At 39.0% G+C, this 20,222-nt stretch overlaps 2 protein-coding genes across 3 annotated transcripts in view; one reads left to right on the top strand and one right to left on the bottom strand.

Annotated features, from left to right (window-relative positions):
- The window catches only part of ALDH5A1 (aldehyde dehydrogenase 5 family member A1), a 31,143-nt gene extending 12,920 nt beyond the window's left edge, over window positions 1-18,223 (top strand). Inside the window, exons 11-14 of the transcript XR_003987193.1 lie at window positions 4,288-4,291; window positions 15,957-15,960; window positions 17,558-17,567; window positions 18,214-18,223. The gene's annotated coding sequence lies outside the window, so the exon portion shown is untranslated. The remainder of the gene's footprint in view (window positions 1-4,287; window positions 4,292-15,956; window positions 15,961-17,557; window positions 17,568-18,213) is intronic.
- The window catches only part of KIAA0319 (KIAA0319 ortholog), a 31,615-nt gene continuing 14,991 nt past the window's right edge, over window positions 3,599-20,222 (bottom strand). For both annotated transcript variants that reach the window (XM_008502480.2, XM_008502479.2), the window contains exons 9-20: window positions 19,164-19,392; window positions 18,065-18,188; window positions 16,818-16,950; window positions 15,817-15,965; window positions 13,906-14,057; window positions 13,065-13,203; window positions 11,669-11,828; window positions 10,360-10,502; window positions 8,891-9,013; window positions 7,434-7,524; window positions 4,482-4,573; window positions 3,599-3,777 (exon numbers count right to left, since the gene is read on the bottom strand). In XM_008502480.2, the coding sequence (XP_008500702.2) occupies window positions 3,599-3,777; window positions 4,482-4,573; window positions 7,434-7,524; window positions 8,891-9,013; window positions 10,360-10,502; window positions 11,669-11,828; window positions 13,065-13,203; window positions 13,906-14,057; window positions 15,817-15,965; window positions 16,818-16,950; window positions 18,065-18,188; window positions 19,164-19,392 (1,714 nt within the window). The remainder of the gene's footprint in view (window positions 3,778-4,481; window positions 4,574-7,433; window positions 7,525-8,890; window positions 9,014-10,359; window positions 10,503-11,668; window positions 11,829-13,064; window positions 13,204-13,905; window positions 14,058-15,816; window positions 15,966-16,817; window positions 16,951-18,064; window positions 18,189-19,163; window positions 19,393-20,222) is intronic.

Genomic DNA, 20,222 nt, shown 5'->3' on the forward strand with positions numbered 1-20,222 from the left:
ACTGTGCATCTCGGCAGATTTCCCAAAGCAGATTTTGTTTCATAATGCAGTAGCATTATGGTGAAGAAAATTTAAAAAACCCAAGCCAATGACCTGTGTGCAGCATGAGAGTTTTGTGCTGCATACACAACGCATGGAGTGTTGAAGCTGAGTACTGAACCTGTATAATGCCTTAGACACTAATGCTAGAGAAGTTTTTTTTTCCCTCCCCTCCTTACTTAAAATTAATACAAAAGCAATGCTTTTCCATAGCTGGACAATCTCTGTGCATGCATCAGCATGTACAAATGTAAAAAGATACAAATGAAAATCCAACATATACACCAAGGCTACACTCTATGCATCATAGCATAAACACAGTGTTTGCCTTCAAAGACAGACTACTGTCTGATCAGTGTCAGAATTCTACCATTGTTTTTTCACCTTAACAGCTAGATTTCTGACCCTTTCATTCCAGGTATTACCTTACATTCTGCTAGAAAGAAACAGTGAAAGAACAGTAGAACAGTAGAAAGAATATAGTGAATCTATAATTTTACAATTTAGAATTTTAGTATCTAATTCTAAAAATTATAGTGAATCAAGATAAAGAGCTTGCTATTTCATGAAAAAAGCATGTTTGGCCAAGTGACACTAACATGTGATATCAACTATTATTTTCAGCTTTGGTGTTAGTACTAGGTGCAAGCCTGCTCTTACATAAGAGGAATGACTTCTTCCAAGGGGATGGAAGAATCTAGTGGAATTAGAAGAAACTCAAAAATTAAAATATATTTATCTTTCAGAACATAACTACGAAGTTGTCAAAGCATCATCTAAAGACCAGAATTCAGTAAGCAACTACCACTTTCTAGGGTCTGATGCAATAAGAAATAGGTCAAGTGAGAAATACTTAGCCAAATCATGCAGATATTCTCATGGCACATGGTCTTGCCACTGATCGAAAGTTGGATCCCACATGTGTGGGGAAAGGAGTAGTTCTGGAAGGTCTGCAGCACTAAAGAAAACAGGTTTATGATTCCTGTAGTTGTTCTACTAGACAACTAGTTTTAAGGTGTTTTTATTAAAAAAGTACAAATTTTCACTCCTCGAAAGAACAACTTCCTAGGCTTCAGCAGCAGCTTAAAAAATTTAAAATAAACTCAAAACACACCAATTACTAACTTTACAAAACTGAAAGATTCTGCTGACTGCACCATGTCCTAAACAATAAGTTTATAAATAAGGGCACACAGGACACAGAGTTTAGCAGAAACATTAATGGCAATAATGATGGCAACATGGCCAATACAAAGTTATACTTGCTTATGCAGTTTTTTACGTGTGTGTTTCCAAGAGCATAATTCCACACAAACACAAAAAAGAAATTAAAAAAACCCCAAAACACCAAAGCATTTTGGCTGGGCCTTAACTTTCTTTGGGAATGTTTTAAAGTGAACATTTTGTTATTCTGTTAACACACCTAGAGCAGAAATTGAAAGGCATCAAAAGCTGACCTTTCTTTTATTGACGAAGTTATTAATAAAAATAAAAAATATATATACAATCAAGAAGGAGGAGGGTGAGATAAAGTGAATTTTTTGCAATAAATAGCTTAAAACTTAAATAGAGTTAAAACTGGGCTTTTGAATAATGCAAATCATATCATCTTGCTGGTGGGTGTGGGAAAAACATGGAGAACACGTGCATTAGCCCTTTTAGCTCATCACTCTTTATTTCACACTTTAGCTTCTCCCACTGCTATAGCTCTTGCAGCCATGTTCAGCTCTCCAGAGAAATGCCAGGCTGGGCACAAGATAAATGGTTCTCAGTGCAGCATTAGTAGCTTTAGGGACTGGCTGCATTTGAGAATCAAAGTTATGGAACTAAGCATGAGCATGCCATGGGGCTGCAATTTATGCAATTTACTGATTCCTTCCAACCTAGACAGTCCTTCTGACTTTTGCTGAACTCCAGTAAAAAGCACAGAAGCCAATGTTCAGTTCTACTTCGTTGTGTTGGACTTTCACAAAGGATGGAAAAAGCCCACAAATTCTCCACCAAATTACTTCTCATTCTGGAGATGGGCTACGTCTCTTCCCTGACCCTTCTCATCTGCTCCCTCTGATCTCTATGCTGATCTCCACCCTTCTTCACCACCAGATTAAAAACCCAAACAAATTAACAAGTCCAAAAAACCCTGTTCAAAATGCTTCCAGATGAATATTTTCTTCCTCCGAACACATCATTCCTTCAGCTCACCCCAAGCATGCTAGAAAAGAACTTCCAGGGAAGGCTGATGTTGTGGCCACAGTACCACTGACACAGATGCCCCCTACAAGTGAGGTTTATGTATGAAACCTAGGTCTTCAGTTTGGCATTTCAAGAAGAGTCTTTAAAGCCTAAGAAGCACGCTGTAAAGAAATTACCCAGATTGCAGACAAGAACATCAGAACTCCAACACATTTACCCTTCCCTAACACATAGAGGGATCTCTTTAGGCCAGCAAACCTGGCCACTGAATACAGAGGAAAAAGTAAAACAATCTAACAGTCAAGCTAAAACCTTCCTCAGTACCAATTCCCATTAAGATGAAGGTAGGTGCTGACCCTCCTACTTCACATAGGGTATTTTGTCACACATATTTCAGTACACAAATGCACATTGTTTAATTGAATGATGAGGCTGACAGATGAAAACTCATCTTGGCTGAGGGCTCAGTCTTAAAAGGTCCAGAGTTCCTTAAGAGTACTTACTCTCTAAGCAAATGGTTGTTTGGGATGCTCAAAATACAAGGAAGGCTCATTGCACTGAGTCCTTCCTGCCTTTCTGCCTTTCTGCCACTGACTCCTGGCTGGACACGGCAGCCTTCAGAACATCAAAGCACCTGCATCATGAGAGAAGCAGCTTAGGGCTGGATTTCCATTCAGGCACCATAGTTGCCATGTAAATACAGGGAACACAGCATCTGAGAGGACAGAGATGTATTACGTTACTTTACAGCTGATTAAGTGCAACTGCTAATTTTTAAGCTTCCTTTGAAAACAAATATATTTCCCCCTGATGAGCACTAGCCTAGAAAAGGAAGTCACAGAGCACAGACAGAGATAAAGACAATGCACTAAAAATGCTGTTTCCAACCTGAACTGAAAATAAAGATTGAGCCTATGGTTGCCTATTACTCGCTATAGTTGCAAGGGAATTCATCTGTACTGGCTTTCACTGGTTTAGGTCAGCATCAAAATCACACTGCTTCTCTGAGAGAGAGACAGGAGCACAGGACATGAATCTGTATGCATCTCAGTCACCACCATAACTAGGATAACAGACCTGGATAGTTTTGTAGCAGCAATACAGAAAAAAAGGCTTTCTGAGGTTCAGACATCCACCTTGGAACATGCAAGAAGTAAGATGTTCTTTTCCTTGTTCCCATAACAGTAATAAGAGGAGCCAGATGATCATCTAATGCTTCCTCCTTCCCTCCCTCAGCTGTGCTAGAAATTTACCCTTTCAGCTGCAATTAGTTGATACTTTAGGAAGCTTTCAGTTCTGGAAAAACAGAGGTGAGCCAACATGTTTCAGATGGACCAACGTGTTCTGTGTTTTTACCCCCATTCAGTTATCTGTCTTTGGAGCTGCAGCTGAACGAAACTCCATTTCTGATGGATCCATTCATGAAGGTTTTAGGATTCTCTCTCTCAATCTTTTCTCTGCTGAAGATAGTGTCCTGATCACTGTCAAACTCTGACTCAGAGACCATCAGACTGGAGTTGTGTTCTGTACTTCTGTGTTTTATACCTAACAATAAAGAAAAGCAAAGCACACTCATTAGAAAGGTTTCACTTTTTAGCAACAACATACACTCCCCTCTGCTACAGTATGAGAATAATCTGCTAGGCAGATATTCTTCTGACTACACTGCAAGCCCATCAGTTTATGCGTTTATATTTGAAACAATCAGATGATCTTGTTACACAGCTAATACTTGTACATTCTGTACACTCAGCTATCTAACACAAGTGGCAATGAAAGGTCAGAAATGTAATGTCTGCCTTTCTAGAAAAGCTGTTCCTCAGGATGATTGTATTTCTCTGGATTCCACTATTTCTCCTGCCAAAAAGTGACACTCGGGTAAATCCTCTGTGAACAGAGTAGAGCAGCTGAAGTCTACCTGTGTTTAAAAGGGCACTTCTGGACAAGGAAGGAACTGCTGCACAGAAATAAAAACAGCTCCAAATTAAAGTGTGTGTAGGGGAGTAGAGGTTATATGGAGAAAGTCTGTGGGACAACTAGATATTCTAAATGGAGATTAGTGAAGAAGCTCAGAGTAGTGGCTGAGCCCAAGGCCTCATGAAAGAAATTAAGTTACTCTTCCCTAAACAGTACACTGCCTATGCTTACGTCTGTCATTCCCTGGGCTCCTTCTGACTGCATGGGTCAATTCAAATACATTTCACTGTAAGCTGGTGGACAAGTTTCCAGCTGAAACAGATAGTGCTTACCATATTTGGGTCGTAGCTCCATTCTTTCCTGATCATCTATGTTATCTAGGATGGTATATTTTGTTTTCTTTCTTATCTTCGTCCTCTTTCTGCTAAAAGGAAAGTTACCACAAAGATATTTAGTTCTTATGTAGTCACTTAAATCCACTCCCTCTATTTTTTTCATACACATAGCTACATACTCCAATATAAAGAACCTCATTGTACTTCTCTCACTTCCACTTAAAAAGATTTGTTCCAGTTTATAACTGTAGACAGCAGCTTGTATACAATATTACTGTACAAGCTGCACCCAAGGGTATAATTTATTCTCTGTCTCTGATACACAAAGATGAGGAAAGCAAGAAAGATTGACTTGCTTTCCTAGCACACAGGGGTTCAGTTTGTTCAATTTCAACACAGTAACTAGACACAAAGTACACATTCATTTACAAATAAAATTTCTGTAAGTATTGGTTCATCCTAGGATATTCTTTTTAACTCACTGGTGCTTGTCTGGCTATGCTTACACAGAAGACCAAAGAGAAATGGAGACTGGCTTTCTCATTTATATGCAGGGACAAAGCTCTGCTGGTCTTTTGGCAAAGCCCCACCTGGTCTTTCTTCAGTTTAAATTCTTCCCCTGCATCTACTTCCACAATGCTGCAAACATCATCATCTCTGTGTTGTTTAACCATATGCACAAATTATTCATCTGCTAATTAATACAGAAAAGCAAGTCCTGGAGACAGAGGAATAGACACAGAACTGTTTGTTGTACTGGATAAAGAGTGAATGAACAAGGGATTTCAGGGTAGAAATAAAGGCATTCAAGCATGAAACCAAGGGTGAAACTCCTAGAAGACTCTGTCATATCTCAGGCATTTTTCTTGCCCTCTTTCTCACAATCTTGGAGGGAGGGTAGGTGGGTGGGACTTGCTCTTTTTCAAGGCAAGGATGGACTAGCAACATTACATAGATTGCACAGTTCAGAGTGGAGAAATCACCTACTGCTCAGCCTACATAACAACAGCCAGCCACTTCCCTCCACCCCTACAGTCCTCTAAACAATGGAGTTTGGCGGCTCAACAAAGCCTTCAAAACCTCCAAAATTCCTGCCAAATCTGGGATTCTAGTGTATCTTTTTCCTGTAGTTTTCATAAGGCAAAGGGCAGCTCTTGCCATGCAGTCCTCTGCAGCATGTCCCTCCTCTATTTTACCTGTTACTGTTATCAATCAGCTCTCACTTTCAGACATGAGCCATATGAGGACAGGAAATGGAAGTATCTGAACTCCCTAAGAAACCCCTTTATCATCCAGTCCACACAAATCTGTGAAACTCCAACCCCACAGGGTGGTGTGATACAAACTTCTATTTAAACCGTAAAAAGGAAAAGAGTACCAACTTCTGCACACTTCGAACAGCATCCTTTACATCCTGCAAAGTCACCCTAGAAAAAGTTGAAAATCCAGAAATATTTTGTTTTCACTTAATTTTTGCATACACCTGAACAAGCTATCTAATTGCCAGGCCTTTTGAGCAGCAGCAAAAACACTTGTTCTGGTGACAGAACTTGCAGGGATTTGTCACTTGAAAGAGAATTTCAGATCAGCTCACAAGGAAAGATGAGGAAGGGGGGAGGGCAGAGAGGAAAACTCCAAAGAAGAGTAGGCAAAACTGTTCAAGGAAAGAGGAAGTAAGCAGGTTTGTGTGCCTGAGATCATTGGAGGAGTACTTGCCTGCCAACCAGATGCAGCCCACACGTCCACCCTTTCTGTCTAAGGGAGAGACCAGGTTGGGAGCAGCTCCCTTCCTATGGCCTAGAACACTTGTATGTCCTTCAGGGTTAATTAAGTTCAGCAAGCCCAAGTAAGTCCTGTGCTTCAGCCACAATAACCCCATGCAGCAATACAGACTGGGGGAAGAGTGGCTGGAAAGAAGACCAGCAAAGAGGTACCTGGGAGTACTGGTTGACAGCCAGTTGAACATAAAGCAGCAGTGTGGCATGGAAAGCCAATGGAGTCCTGGCTTGTACCAGGAATAGTGTGGCCAGCAGGACTTGGGATGTAATTCTCCCCTTGTACTCAGCACTGCTGAGGCCTCACCTTGAGTATTGGGAACAGTTCTGGGCCCCTCAGGTCAAGAAGGACCTTGAAATGCTGGAGCAAGTCCAGAGAAGAACTGTGGGGGGACTGAGGGGAAAGTCTTATAAAGTCTTATAAGGAAAGGGGGAAAGTCTTATGAGGAGAGGCTGAGGGAGCTGGGGTTGTTTGGCCTGGAGGAGACTCAGGGGGGACCTTATCACTGCCCACAGCTGCCTGAAGGGAGGCTGCAGTCGGGGGGGGGGAGGGTCGAGCTCTTCTCCCAGGCAGCGAGTGACAGGAGGAGAGGGCATGGCCTGAAACTGCACCAGGGGAGGTTTAGGTTGGATATCAGGAAGCACTTCTTCATGGAGAGGGTGATCAGGCACTGGAATGGAATGCCCAGGGAAGTGGTGGAGTCACCATCACTGGATGTATTTAAGGAAAGGCTGGATGTGGCACTTAGCGCCATGGTATGGCTGATGTGGTGGTGTTAGGTCATAGGCTGAACTTGATGATCTCAGAGGTCTTTTCCAGACTCAATAATTCTGTAATTTTGTGAAACCCTCTTTTTTTTTTTATTAGCATGGAGTACCTGGGAGACTCAGTGGGAGACCATGAACTATACACTCAGCACTTTAATATAAATTATCTCTTAATACGAAGGATACTCCCATATTAGGATTTTGTTTTTCAAAACGCAGAACACAGAGCCTCAAATGGATACTCCTTTTTGCAACCAATGTGTTGAAAATACAGAAGCAGCTACAGTAAGCTTTTCGCATGTCTGAAAAGAGTTCAGTGCTTTAGTGATAAGGACTGGACTAAAATGTGACAGTAGTGTGCAGTTTTTGCATATACCCCATGTTAAAAAGAAACATAATTGTGTACCTTTTGCAGCAGCAGATGCAGAACCAGGCAAATCCAACCACGACCACAATCAAAATAAAAACAGATACAGTCACATAGAGTATACTCCACTCTGAAAAAAAGAAACACAACAGTGGTTTAAGTAGGATAATTTCTAATATCTATTAAAATAACCAAACCTGAGGAATGGGGAGTGGCAACGGGAGCTTTGGAAAACTTGGCACTTTCATATCCTCAAAAGAATCCCTAAAAAATTCTCAAGCTTCCAGACTGAAAGAGCACATTTGAAAATTTTCTTCCACTCCAATACCTCTCATCATCCCAAGGTACCTGAAGTCTGTGGGAACTGAAAATCAAGAGGTTATCATTACTAGATAAGGGTCATTACCCACTAACTGAAATAAACATAGTTGTGCTCTGTGTATGGTATTTTAGTAGTGCTTTGGAAGAACAGCTGATAGATCCTCTACCTGCATGGTTGCATTTGTAAATCCAGGAAAACATGAAAAGGACACAGAGAGATGTACACATATGCATGATCATTATTTCATTGTTATTATTACATTCTGAAAAACACAGCATTAAGGCAGGGCTGCAGGAGGTCCCACCTTAAAACCTACTGTCCCATTTTGGTTGCCCAATTAGTCTTCACTCACTAACAGACAGACACATGGCCTATGGTTACCTATATGGCTTGTAGCAAGCTCCTTACAAATTTCTACAGATTTACTTGAAGACTAGTGCATTGCTCAGCAAATGTGTCCAAGTGTGCACAGCACCAAGGATTGAGCTTTATTTCAACTAAGAAAAAGGTCAACTAAGTTAAAGTATTCAATAGCTGAAAAAGAGAGGTTTTGCTGATACGTTAGGTGTGCCACAGAATACAGGCATGATTATAGTGGTAAAACTAAATTGCATTTCCCAGGTAAAATAGGCAAACTGAAAGCAACAGTGAATTTAATCACACTAAAAAGCTGAGGTTTTCAAAGTTACCATATTACTTAGGCAGGAACATTGGTGTTTTCTTTCCTAAAGGTCAGATCATACTTCTGGCACAGAAGCATCAGTGACTTATTCAGCCAATCTAAGGTTTTGCTTCTTTTTCAGCTTTGAAACAATCAGATGAAAACTACTCAAAAGCTCTGGAATGCCACTATTAACCCTTTCATCTGTCCCCACAACACTGCAAGATTTCTCTGCCCTGACAAAGTTTTCATGCTTTTTTCCTCAAATAGTGATTCTTTATAACATTTTAAAATATTTTAAATATAGGCTACTACTTTTAATTCCTATAATTTCCAGACATTATTCAAGTATATCTCTATTTAAATATATTGCTCAGATGAAAATCAGAAACTGTTTTAATCTTCCCTCAGCATCTACATCCTAAGTACTCCCCATTTTTACAGCAAATAATTCACAGTCTCACAAGACATCACATTATTCTTGAAATACATCCCCCCGTCACCAAATCTCACCACAGTTACTCTCTCCACCATTTAGGTAACGATGAATCAAGTTTTCCATCCACAACTGGTAGCAAATGCAGCGTTTTGTTATGGGGTCACAGTGTCCATGTCCAGAGCATTTTAAAAAACAGGCTAAGAGCAAAAGCAAACATGGGGTTAGTTGAGTAAATGGATAACTTGTTCACACATCCTCTTACTAGGAGACTAGATAGGTGATAAAGCATCCAGTTCCTAACTTTCTGATATTTTTAAAATATCCCTTTCTTTTGGTGCTACACATTAAACAGATTTACAGTTCAGCAGACTGCTGGCTGTGAAAAGAAAGATAAAAATGTGTCTTACGCAAATCAAGAATAGTTTATTCTAACCAGACATCAATAGGAGTTGGAGTTATGAAATTCAGACCTACTCCTTTTTTTTGTGACCTTCTTGTAAGAACTTCCTGAGAAATGAAGAATATCAGTCGTCTCAGGTGCCAGAAGACAAGCATCACACCAAGTAAGTGAAAGTGTATTTCATATTTCAAAACTGAATTAATAGCATCTGAGGCCAGAACATTTACATACGTCATACACTTACAGTAGTATTGCGAGATTAATGCATCATATCAGACTCAGATGAAAGTCCATTCTCCTTAGAAGTCAGACTAGCAGATCTGCCACATCATGAAAAATGTTAATGTGTATATTCTAGTGACAACTACACATTTCAGTAATCCAAGTACATTTACAACTGAACAAAAGTTCTTCCTTTTCTTTATAAAGACAAAAAGACAAATTTTCCTACAGAACCTATGACGATTTTATTGCACAGCTCGTTCACTTTATTTGCATTTGGATCATTATGTCTTGAGTTTAAATGATGAAGTCATATCTGTATTATTGGAGTATCAAAAAGGGTTAACATTACTAGTGAAAGTTATAAAAGGCTTAGAAGTTCAAGCATCTCCTTGGGGAAAGGTTAATTACAAGAAACACCAGTGGCCTGTCTACACTGCAAATATCACAAGACAAGGTTATAACACAGTTATCATCCAAGCATTTTGCCTGATACAGCCAGATAAAAACAAATTATACTACAGCCTGTTATTGAACACTAAAAGCCATGAAGAAATCAAGGACAGAAAACATTTTTATGTTATGGCTGTATTAAGTTTTGCCCGTCTTTCAACAGAAGATGGTATGAGTGGAGTAGTTTTACACCCATTCCTCAGGCCTTCCTGATGCAGACCAGATTAAGATGTGCTTTTGCCTGCTATTACAGATGATGCCTTTTTAAAAGAACACTAGTAACTTGCACCAGCCTACTACAAAAGAACAAGCTTTTAAAGTATTCTCTTCAATGTTATCTTTTTAAAAGCTACATCAAAGGCCAGACACCAGATGGCAGACAGAAAGCCTTCATGCACTGTTCCAGGTTGCTGTGTTAGCCAAATGCCTACAAAGTTCCAACATTATCAAGTACGACCCAAAACATACCAGCAGTGTCAACCCGCAAGACTTTAAAGAGTAGGAAGTCAGCCTTCTCTTTCAAAAGCTGCATGTTCAGAGTTCTTGAGACTTCAGATGCCTTGATCACCTTGGAAGGATGCCCATTCTGCACGTAGAACACAACTGCAGTGCTGCATAAAGAACAGCTAAGGTCAAGACTGCTGTCAAAGCTCACTTTTGTCAGGCACTCAGCTTACAGCTTTTGGCAAAAATCACAACTGATAAAGATAAGGGAACTCTCACTGTGCATCAGTTAACTCCATGCAAATGCCATGGAATTAATTATCATCTGGGATCAGCAGCAGCTCTCTGGCTTCTCAGTCTTGTAGAAGTAAGGTGAGGACAACAGGAAATGTAACTACCTTTTGCATTAAGAGAATTTATGTAAACTTTTGCTTTACCCACTCTCATCTTCAGAAACTTAATTTAAGAGCAAGAAAAGTTCAGAAACAAAGGAACCAGGAAAATTCATGTGGGAGCCCTTTCCCTATTTGCCCCTTCCTCTCTTGTTTTTTAAATTGGGTTGCGTTAATCTCATCCCACTCCACTTCAGGAAATATCTTTATCTGAAAAGCAGTAACTGGTAACTGTGATTGAAAAAAATCATGCTAAAGATTCCAGATTTTCCAAACTCATTTTTTTTATTTTGTTTTTTTGTTTTTAATTTTAAGAGATTCCCAGAGAGCTAAACAGAACAAAAATGGGTTTTAAATTACCAAGCAGTTAACAAGAAGTAACTTAAAGATAACTTATGTCATTAGGTTCTACCAAGTATGCTAAGCAGTTAGTTGTCTCTGGATACACACAGCCATCTCTGGGAAATTCTTCATAAAATACTTCTAATACCAAAACCTTAGCAAGGAAGCAGGAGAAAAGGGGTATAAACCAGGTTTGGCCAGATAGAGCTGGAACCTTATTTTGAAATACAATACTTGCTTCACTCTCAGAAAATCTATTTCACTACAGCCAGCATTTGAGAAAAAGAATAGCACTGTATAGAAAAACAAAACCAAACCTGAAATTGATGTACATGCTTTCTGTAAAGGAAGCAAATAAATATAAAAAAAGCATTGGGTCTAAAAAAAAAAAAAACCAAACATTTTCTTTCTGAGCTTCCATAGAGTTTACTTGTCCAATCTTCTTCCACAGCAGAAGAAATTAACTTTCTACAATACATCATTGAGAGCTATGGAATTGTTTTGTTGCCTTAGAAATTATTCTTTTGCAACTAACTATGAGCTCTGAAAGAGTCAATGACAACCATAAGTCTTCTGGCACAGCAGGATTATCTTTATACCTGATATCTGAGTAGGCTTGTATCTTCTGAACTTTGATATCTGAATCCAAAACGTTGAGCAGTACAGCCAGACGTCTCACCAGGGTGTCTTTCTGCTGTTCACTCAGCTGTCCCACTCCAACTTGCAGAATCAGCTCTACCAGACCACCCCTTTTGGGATCTGACAGAAGAAGAACATCATGTTCTTTCAGAGCCTGGCAAATAATTCAGTACCCACTGGAGGCAATATGCAGTACTCAAAAGTGTTTATTAATACTGTATTTTCTTGCAAAAGACCCATATAGTTGAAAACTGTACGTTTTTATGTTCTTTGCCTACATTTTCACATTCATTCTGGAACAAACCTGGTGGGTTCTAAGATAGCAAGCCAATTCATCTGTTGAAAGAAGGAGCTTCAGTGTGTCCTTCAGTTCACCCTTAACACATTTTGTGCAAAATAGGAAACTTTTGTTCCCCTAAATGCAGCCACCTTTAGGTTAGAGGTAAACAATAGGTAAGTCTAATTCCTAACTTCTCTGGTAGTTATCTACTACTGGCTGCCACCCAGGAAAAGGGAGGCAAAAACAGGTTCACATGGTAAGACTGAGCAAGTCTAAATGAGGATGGGCAATTTGAGAAATATTGTGCTTATCTTCACAAACTGAGGATTAAGCTAAATAATAGCTGAAATTCTACAACGAAAAAACAAAAAAACCCTTCACAGATATTCAATAAGAATCCTGAGCTAATTATTGTGAATATATTCAACAATTAATTGAGAAACTTAAAAAAATTCATTGCCCAGGAACAAGATAAAAAGAAATCTTGGACAGGCTCATGATTTCAGACTCATTTCCTGAAACCTCAACTTATGCTTCCATCACATAGCTATTTATCCTGCATTTGAAAAAAGTCTATTTATGAGCAATATCAAACCATGACAAGACAATATTAAAACCACTGAAATTCTTTGAGGTTTGTTTTTTTGTCCTTCAGGATAAAAGAAGGAAAGCACACATGAAACCACGCTTTTAGCCACCAAACACAAGTGCAAACTTCATGCTCAGCTCTCATCTCTTTCCAGTGGCCAAACTAATTAACCAGAAAAAAAGAAGCAAAAACCCACAACAAATGAAAAGCAAGAAAAAATTAATGAAAATATTAACTAGAAAGTATGCTTTTTAAGTTTATTTATACTTCCAGTAAGGCAATGGTGTAACCTGTAGTTAAGAATCTTGGCATGTCCTCCTCTAAATACACTCAAGCCTACTGAGAAAACAACAAGGTATGAGGCAAGAGACTTCATTTTCTTTGTGTTCTAACTTGATAGAATCTTGTCAACATTGACACATATAAGTGAAAAGGAGGACAAAGATGAGGTATGCACAATATATCAATGACCTTTTAATTGTCATACCAGGCCACACTTCAACAGTTGCTGAATCAGTATCTGAGTCTCCATTGGCATCTGTCACTTCCAAGTGAAAAGTGTATGTTCCTTCTACCAGATTAGTTAGCTGCAGCACTGCCTCATGGTCTGAGCCATGGATCACATCCTGCAAAAAGAGGTACCTGGATGGTTATATCTTCAGAGAAAGATGCAGGTATAAATATCAAATCAGGTATTTGATACCACAGTGGGAGTTCTTGCACTGGCTTTTGGGGCAAACGTGACATTCTACAGTTGATAGCTGAGTAATGCAAATTTGGAAGTGGGACCTTATGAGGATGACTGCACAGTATGGATATTTTCATTCAAGAAACAAAAACCAGACAGAACAGCTAACATTCTCAACTACTCATCTGCTTAAAAATCTGAGATGCTTACATTATTCTCGCTCAATTTTACTACACTATCCTACGTTCTGCTTCCTTACACGACAAATTATTTCCTTTTCTGGAAGCTTATTTATTTATAGCTATCATCTCTGCCAGCTGTATTTTAGCTGACCTTCTTCAGTTCTTTCTGAACTGAAAAGATCACAAGCCCCTTGAAACAAAGCATTAGAGAAAGCAGGGGAGACAAACCAGGAACAGACACCATGCCTCACAGCATGTTGAGCCATATGTTTTCCGTGTCCTTCCCCCCCCCAAAGGTGTTCAAGGCCATGTTGGATGGGGTTTTGGAACTAGATGATCTTTACGATCCCTTCCAATCCAAACTATTCTACGATGATACCTGCTTGCCCTGCTACAGTGATGCCACATGCATAACAAGAGCTGAAACATACTCCAGTTGCAACCTTCCAGAAGCTTACCCCAGCTGCTGGGCTTTGACCATCCCGAATCCACAGATACGACACAATCCCCTGGTCATCAGTAGACTTCGAGCCATCCAAGGTAACAGAGTTATTTGGAAGCACTAGAACATGCTTCCCACCAGCACGTGCCTGGGGTGGACTGTTGTTTTCTAGTCACAAAAGTAGAGGAGAAGGATTTGTGCTCAAGACATGCAAAATGTGACATGACACTGAAAAAAACCCAACACTGCAATTCTTTACTTGATGATTACAGGCAGTAATAATAAAATCTCTTGTCAAAGATACACAGAAAGGATGAGCAAGTAAACAAAATCTGGCTCTCAAATTGTTACAAACTGACAATAGCAGAGGTGCACCCTGAGAAGAATGTCAATAAAGGGTACCACCCAAAACCATCCTTTTCATCAAGCTTTGTAGGCATTTTAGGGTACTCTGTTTAGTATCTCACAACTAATTATGTGTCAGATCTCAGTCAAGCAAAAAGACTTTCTAACTACTTAGAAACTACTCATCTTGAGATTTCCTTCTATTACCTAACAAAAGATTTTGTAATGTCTTACAACCTCACAATACAAGTATCAGGAAACTTAAGAGAAACCCCAGCTCCCAAATGCTTTCCATTTCATTGCTAGCGGTAAGCAAAGGCATACACTGGAAGTATGGACAAAAAATATCAAAGAAACACAAACACATTCTTTTTCCAGAAAACCTACTTTTTTTTAAAGAATACAACTCACAAGACAAAGCTCCAGGAAGCTGTGAGGCTGACCTCACTGGCCTGAATACTAGGTTGGTCATTAATAATTCAGTTCTGGGCAAATCTGTAACTATTCTTTAGAACAACCTAGAGCCCTCTGTGATACAAGTGATCTTCTTGTCTTTTCCAAATAAACCAGTTGATCAAACTTGGCTATGGGAGCACTGAATATTTTTAATACTGAACCTGTGACTGTAATCATTACATACTGTGACTACACTTCACAGCAAGAATGAGACCCATTTGGGCAGAGGTACTGCTGTATGTCTCTAAAGGGAGACATATAATCACCTAAAGAGCTCTTGAACAGTTCAACCAGTGATGCACATGGGTAAACCAGAGTCCAGCTCCTTCTGCACAGTGCATTCATTCTGCATCCAAGTGAACAATAAACCAGGCTGTATTGCTTTCAAAGTCAGCATCTATGATTCTGATGCTGCTCTACTAACATTTCAGACATAGTGCAGAGCCCAAATGCACCTCTCCCCTCACAAAACAAGGTATACAAAGGCAAACCAAACTCTGGCCCAAACAATATTTCAAATGTCTTACACCATCTTCATGAGGAGGCATAAGCCCATGGAGATTGCTAAAATCACTGCCTAAGGAGCAAAGTGAGGAAAAAGATGGCTGAATTACCACTACCAGCAAGCATGCAGAACACCACAGTAACGTACTGTGTCAAAAAAAAACTCAAAATAAATACAGGTCTTTTAAGATTAAGTTTTTAAGTGGAAATTGGTATACTCCAAGAAATAACATTTCTTGGATGTTATTTAAAACCCACAGTAGAACTGTTTTTCCAATCAAATCTTAATTTTGAGAATAAAATAAAAATGTATCTTCTTAATGAAGCAGACACACTATGGTTAAAAATAGTATTTTGGAGCATGTTTATTACAACTAATTCTGCATGTATTAAAAAAAGCTTTAAAAACTTCAAAAAGGCTTGTAGTAGGGGAATTTACTTCTACAAGTCACTCCCATTACTACTTTAATTCAAGAAAGCAGAAAACTTTTCTTGAATATCCTTGAAATATGACAAAAAAAAACATTATCCCTTTCTATTCCGATTTCCTGTATAGTCTGTCAGTGAGTGAATTAACAGGCAAGTTGTCTACAAGATCCTAAGAAGTAAGAACTAGGCTTACCTTCCTTCACAGTAATAGATAGCACAGATGCACTGCTTAAGCCCTGTTGGTCTTTCACAGTTAGCCTGAAGCGATAGGTACCAACCTGAAGACCAGTCACAGTTGCTATTGCTTTGTTGCTGTTTTCCATCTGTACAGAGCTTGGTCCACTGAAACAAAACATCTCAGAAAAATAATTCTGCACAGCCAGCTAAATTTTCATTCAGCAGCATTGCTCATGCCATTTGCTTTCATATCTATTGCAGTTCTAACACTGCTACACATACTGATGATTAAAGAACTATATGAGGCATGAGTTTAATTCAGAAAATTCATAAATCCTTTTTTTCCCCCAAGACATTTAGAGCAAATCAAGCCTCACATACCCAGTTACTAACAGAGTAAACAATGTAATCCAGAAGTTCAATTTCCTTGATGTACTATTTCATGGGAGCATGCAAATGCTGTTCCTCTAAGAGCCACTCACAACATACAATGGGTGCAGGCAAAGCTCTTGTACCATGCACCTTGTCCTTTTATCAAGCACCAATTAGTTTTGCACATAAACATACAATTACAAACTCTTGTAAAACATTCTCAGTAATCATTCACGAGTGTTTTAGTCTCCTATTATTGAAAGCTCGGGATAAACAGATTGTCAGTTTACTTTATTATTCAACAAAAAAAACCTGAGAAACTCTAGTTCTAAGCAGTAATAGGAAAATTTTGTACATTACTGGACAGCAGCCAAGCCTGTTACTCACTTTTTAACAGAAGATATGAAACTTTCTTTAGCAGTTGGCCTCAAAATGACATTGCAAAAGGTAAGTAGAGATTGCATGAGCTTTTCAAATTGAACTTAGAATTCCTGTGTCTAACCCTATTACCACCTAAGCCAGAAGAGCCTCAAAGCAGTTCCGAAACAGTGAACCACCCAACACAACTCCGTACGAGGCTTTGGCACCAAATCACTTGCCCTTTTTTTCTCTATTTTACTGAAGATTAGTAAAATCTCTAGATACCTGATATTTTCCCAATGATAGAAGACAATGCCTTGATCATCTTGGCTTTTGCTTCCATCCAGTGTAGTACTTTCTACTGGGAAGGTCAATTCCTTGTCAGGACCAGCCACGGCTACTGGAGGACTGTTATTTTCTGCACAAATAATATTTAGTGTACAACATTCACTAGGCAGTCACTGGCAAAGACTGTCAGAGAGAAGACTTTACACAGAATATTGTATTATAAATTTGACATATTCGTTCAAAAGTACCAATTACAAGTCTGACAACTGTGTACACAAGCCAACAAAAAAAAAATACTAGATGGGAGAGACCAGGTCTGCAAGAAGGCAAATCCCAAATCAAGTACTTCCCTTTTCCATAGTTGTATCTGAAGGCACAAACCCCCAAGAACTTTACAGCACGCTCAATGCATTATATGAGAAGTTTTATAGCAGGAGTGGTGGGATATTGTTCCACCACTGCATCCCTTTCAAAACCGCACTGATGAATATGGTTCTTTGCCCTCAAAGAAGATACTGGCTCAGGTTTTCTGCTGCTCAAGGTCAGCATGTCACCACTAAGTTAATACCACTTTAGATTTAATGCAGAAAAATAACCTGTTCTTCTGTTTTCAACCTTTGCTTTTGTGACACTGTAAAACTTGCAATGCTACTGTTTTCCCGGATATTTATTTCCCCCCTTGGGCCTCACTTAGACAGTATCATCTTCCCGGTTCCATGCTGTAACAGGTCTAAAAGCCACCACCAAGTGCTGTACATTCATGTTCTTCAGTAAACTTACTATAAAGTTTTCCCAGAGGGGTCATCAACACAAAAAGATGTGTAATAAGGAACAACAGGAAGACAGGTAAAATGAGAGATCTTCAGATAGGCAGAGATGGCCACTTTGGATATAACAGGCACGTTACCCAAAAAAAAAAAAAAAGAAAAGGGAAAAAAGCACCAAAAAATAAGCTCATGAGGCATAGACCATTTAGGTGCATTCATCACTCAGTTCTCAAATCTAAACAAATTTGTGAAGATCTGGCTTTTGAAAATTTCTTTCTTCATACTTCTTCCTAGAAAGTGCAATGCAATTCTAGTGACAACTCAAAACACAAGAATTCTTGAAGGACAACTAGAAAATAGCAAAAAACTGAGGGAAGCACTGAAAAGATACTCTGAAGAGCTTTGCAAACCAGATTTTGTAGGATACTAAGCTCAAGAGGAAGTATATGATAGAGGGCCAGCCTGCAGCTGACTTACCAGGCTGTACGATCAGTGTGACCTCAGCTGTAGACCGCTGCCTTGCAGAATCTGTGACAGTCAGCTGAAACATATAATCTCCTTCCTGCATGGCAGATAGTTGGAGGTATGGTGTCCGCACTCCCTACACGACATTATTATAAAGAGAGAGAATGTGAGAGAAAGCAGAAAGGCTCGTGGACTGTGAGAGGTTTACAGAGCAGATGTGAAAAAAAGGAAAAGAACAAGTTTTAATTCATAATAAACACACTGTTTGAGCAGGCAGTTCAAGTAGACGAAGAGGAGACTTAAAATTTGAGGCACAGATAGATGTAATGTATTCACTATTATAATTGTCCCCAACATTCCAGAGAAATATCTACAGACCATAAACCTTAATTTCTTATGCTGGTATAATGGCTGCATTATTTCTGAACAACAGGAACTGTGAAACATGTGGGACATTAACTTTTTCAATCAGGAAATTAAATAGTGATGGAAATTACTACAGTGTATTCCATTTCCTTAGAGATATTTAAAAAGAAACATCATGACATTCTTTAACATGTTATCTATAAAAACGGCTAAATACAAAACCAAGTTTGACTTGATCCCAGACAGGCTTATGGAAAAAGCATACTGAGGGCAAAGTTGTGCTGTTTAATATATACTTCTAGAAGTATTAACATTATCTACATCAGCTCATAAAATTTCTGGGCCCAGCTATAGTTCTTTTTGTTAATAAAATGAACACTTGTGGCATCTCTGACATGAGGTATAACAAATCACAATGCAATTACATTGTCTTTTTTGCTACATTGCAGTCCAACATCTTCAGCTTTAGGGACATGAAAAAGGTTACCAGGCTCTTGAAAAGAAATTGCAAAATGCTTGCATCTCCACATTAAATACCAAATGAATTAACTGCATATCTCAAGCATTCATTCTCTTCTTTCAGGAAGAAAGATGAGAAGAAATACATCAGAGATGAACAAAAACAATAACAAAAGTAGTAACAGCACTCCAGGTATTTCAGTGCTTCTCAGTAGTTACTTAGGTATGTATTTTTTGGCAAAGATAAAAGATTCTTCCAATTGTATGCAAGGAGAAAGAAACATACCTGCATTGCTACAACCTTGCCTTTGCTTTTGGGACTGAGTGACCATTCATAGCTGATAATTTCATGGTCATCACTACTCTGATTTCCATTTAGTGTGATGAAGTTCTGGGGCAAGGTGACTGCCTGATTAGGTCCTGCATTGGCAATAGGTGGATAATCCACTGCTTTGTTGACAGTCAGAGATGCAATGGTGGAGTTTGCTGCTCCATCTGAATCAATCACTGTAAGTCTACAACAGGAAAACAAAATTGGAAATATGTTAAGATTAGACTTCTGCCAAGTCCTATGTTCTAAAGCTAACTTTTTCTGGTACTTGAAGGGAGAAAAAACACCACCTAAACAGAGCCAATGATTAGATTATACAAACTTTTGCTTAAGAAGTTTGTTCAGAAACACAGGTAAGACTGTGTTTCTGAACAGGTTTCCTCACTTTCAACTCAGATAGGCAAGAAATTCAGAAGACTGTTACCCCACATTAAACACTTTTCCTGCAGTCAATGGCAAGTCCATCAATTTCTAGCAGATTTCATAGCAAATTCTTTAAAAAATTTACTCAGTAAAAACCAGGGACCTCATTCATCAGCCATAGTGGCATAGTCCCTGTTAACACCTGTTAAAAATCCAGCTTCAGCAATGAAGAAATGGAGGAAAACAGTAGCAAAGCAAGGGATTTTTAAAGAACTGAATGACTCAGAAATCAGCAGACAACAGTGCCTTGCAAGGCTCAGTCTCCCAGCATTGTTTTGTCTGCCACCACCATTCAGAGGATGACTTTCACATCCTGACTGCAGAGTCCCATGAGTCTCATCTCAGGACACTTGCCATCTTCTAAGCTGAGGGTAAAAAAAGTTCTGCCACAGTTATTCTTGCAGGGAGTGGGAGGTGTTTAATTTCAGATACTTTGTTATGCATAACTTTGAGCTGTAAAGTATGACTACACCAGCATCACAAAATTGCTGCAAGACTGCTCCCTATGTCTCTTCAATGTGCAAAATGAAGGTAGCACCATGCAGAAGAAAAATGAAATTTTTTTAGGAGGTACATGTATACATAAACTGA

Source organism: Calypte anna, chromosome 2, assembly GCF_003957555.1.
Source record: "Calypte anna isolate BGI_N300 chromosome 2, bCalAnn1_v1.p, whole genome shotgun sequence".
NCBI classification, from domain to species: domain Eukaryota; kingdom Metazoa; phylum Chordata; class Aves; order Apodiformes; family Trochilidae; genus Calypte; species Calypte anna.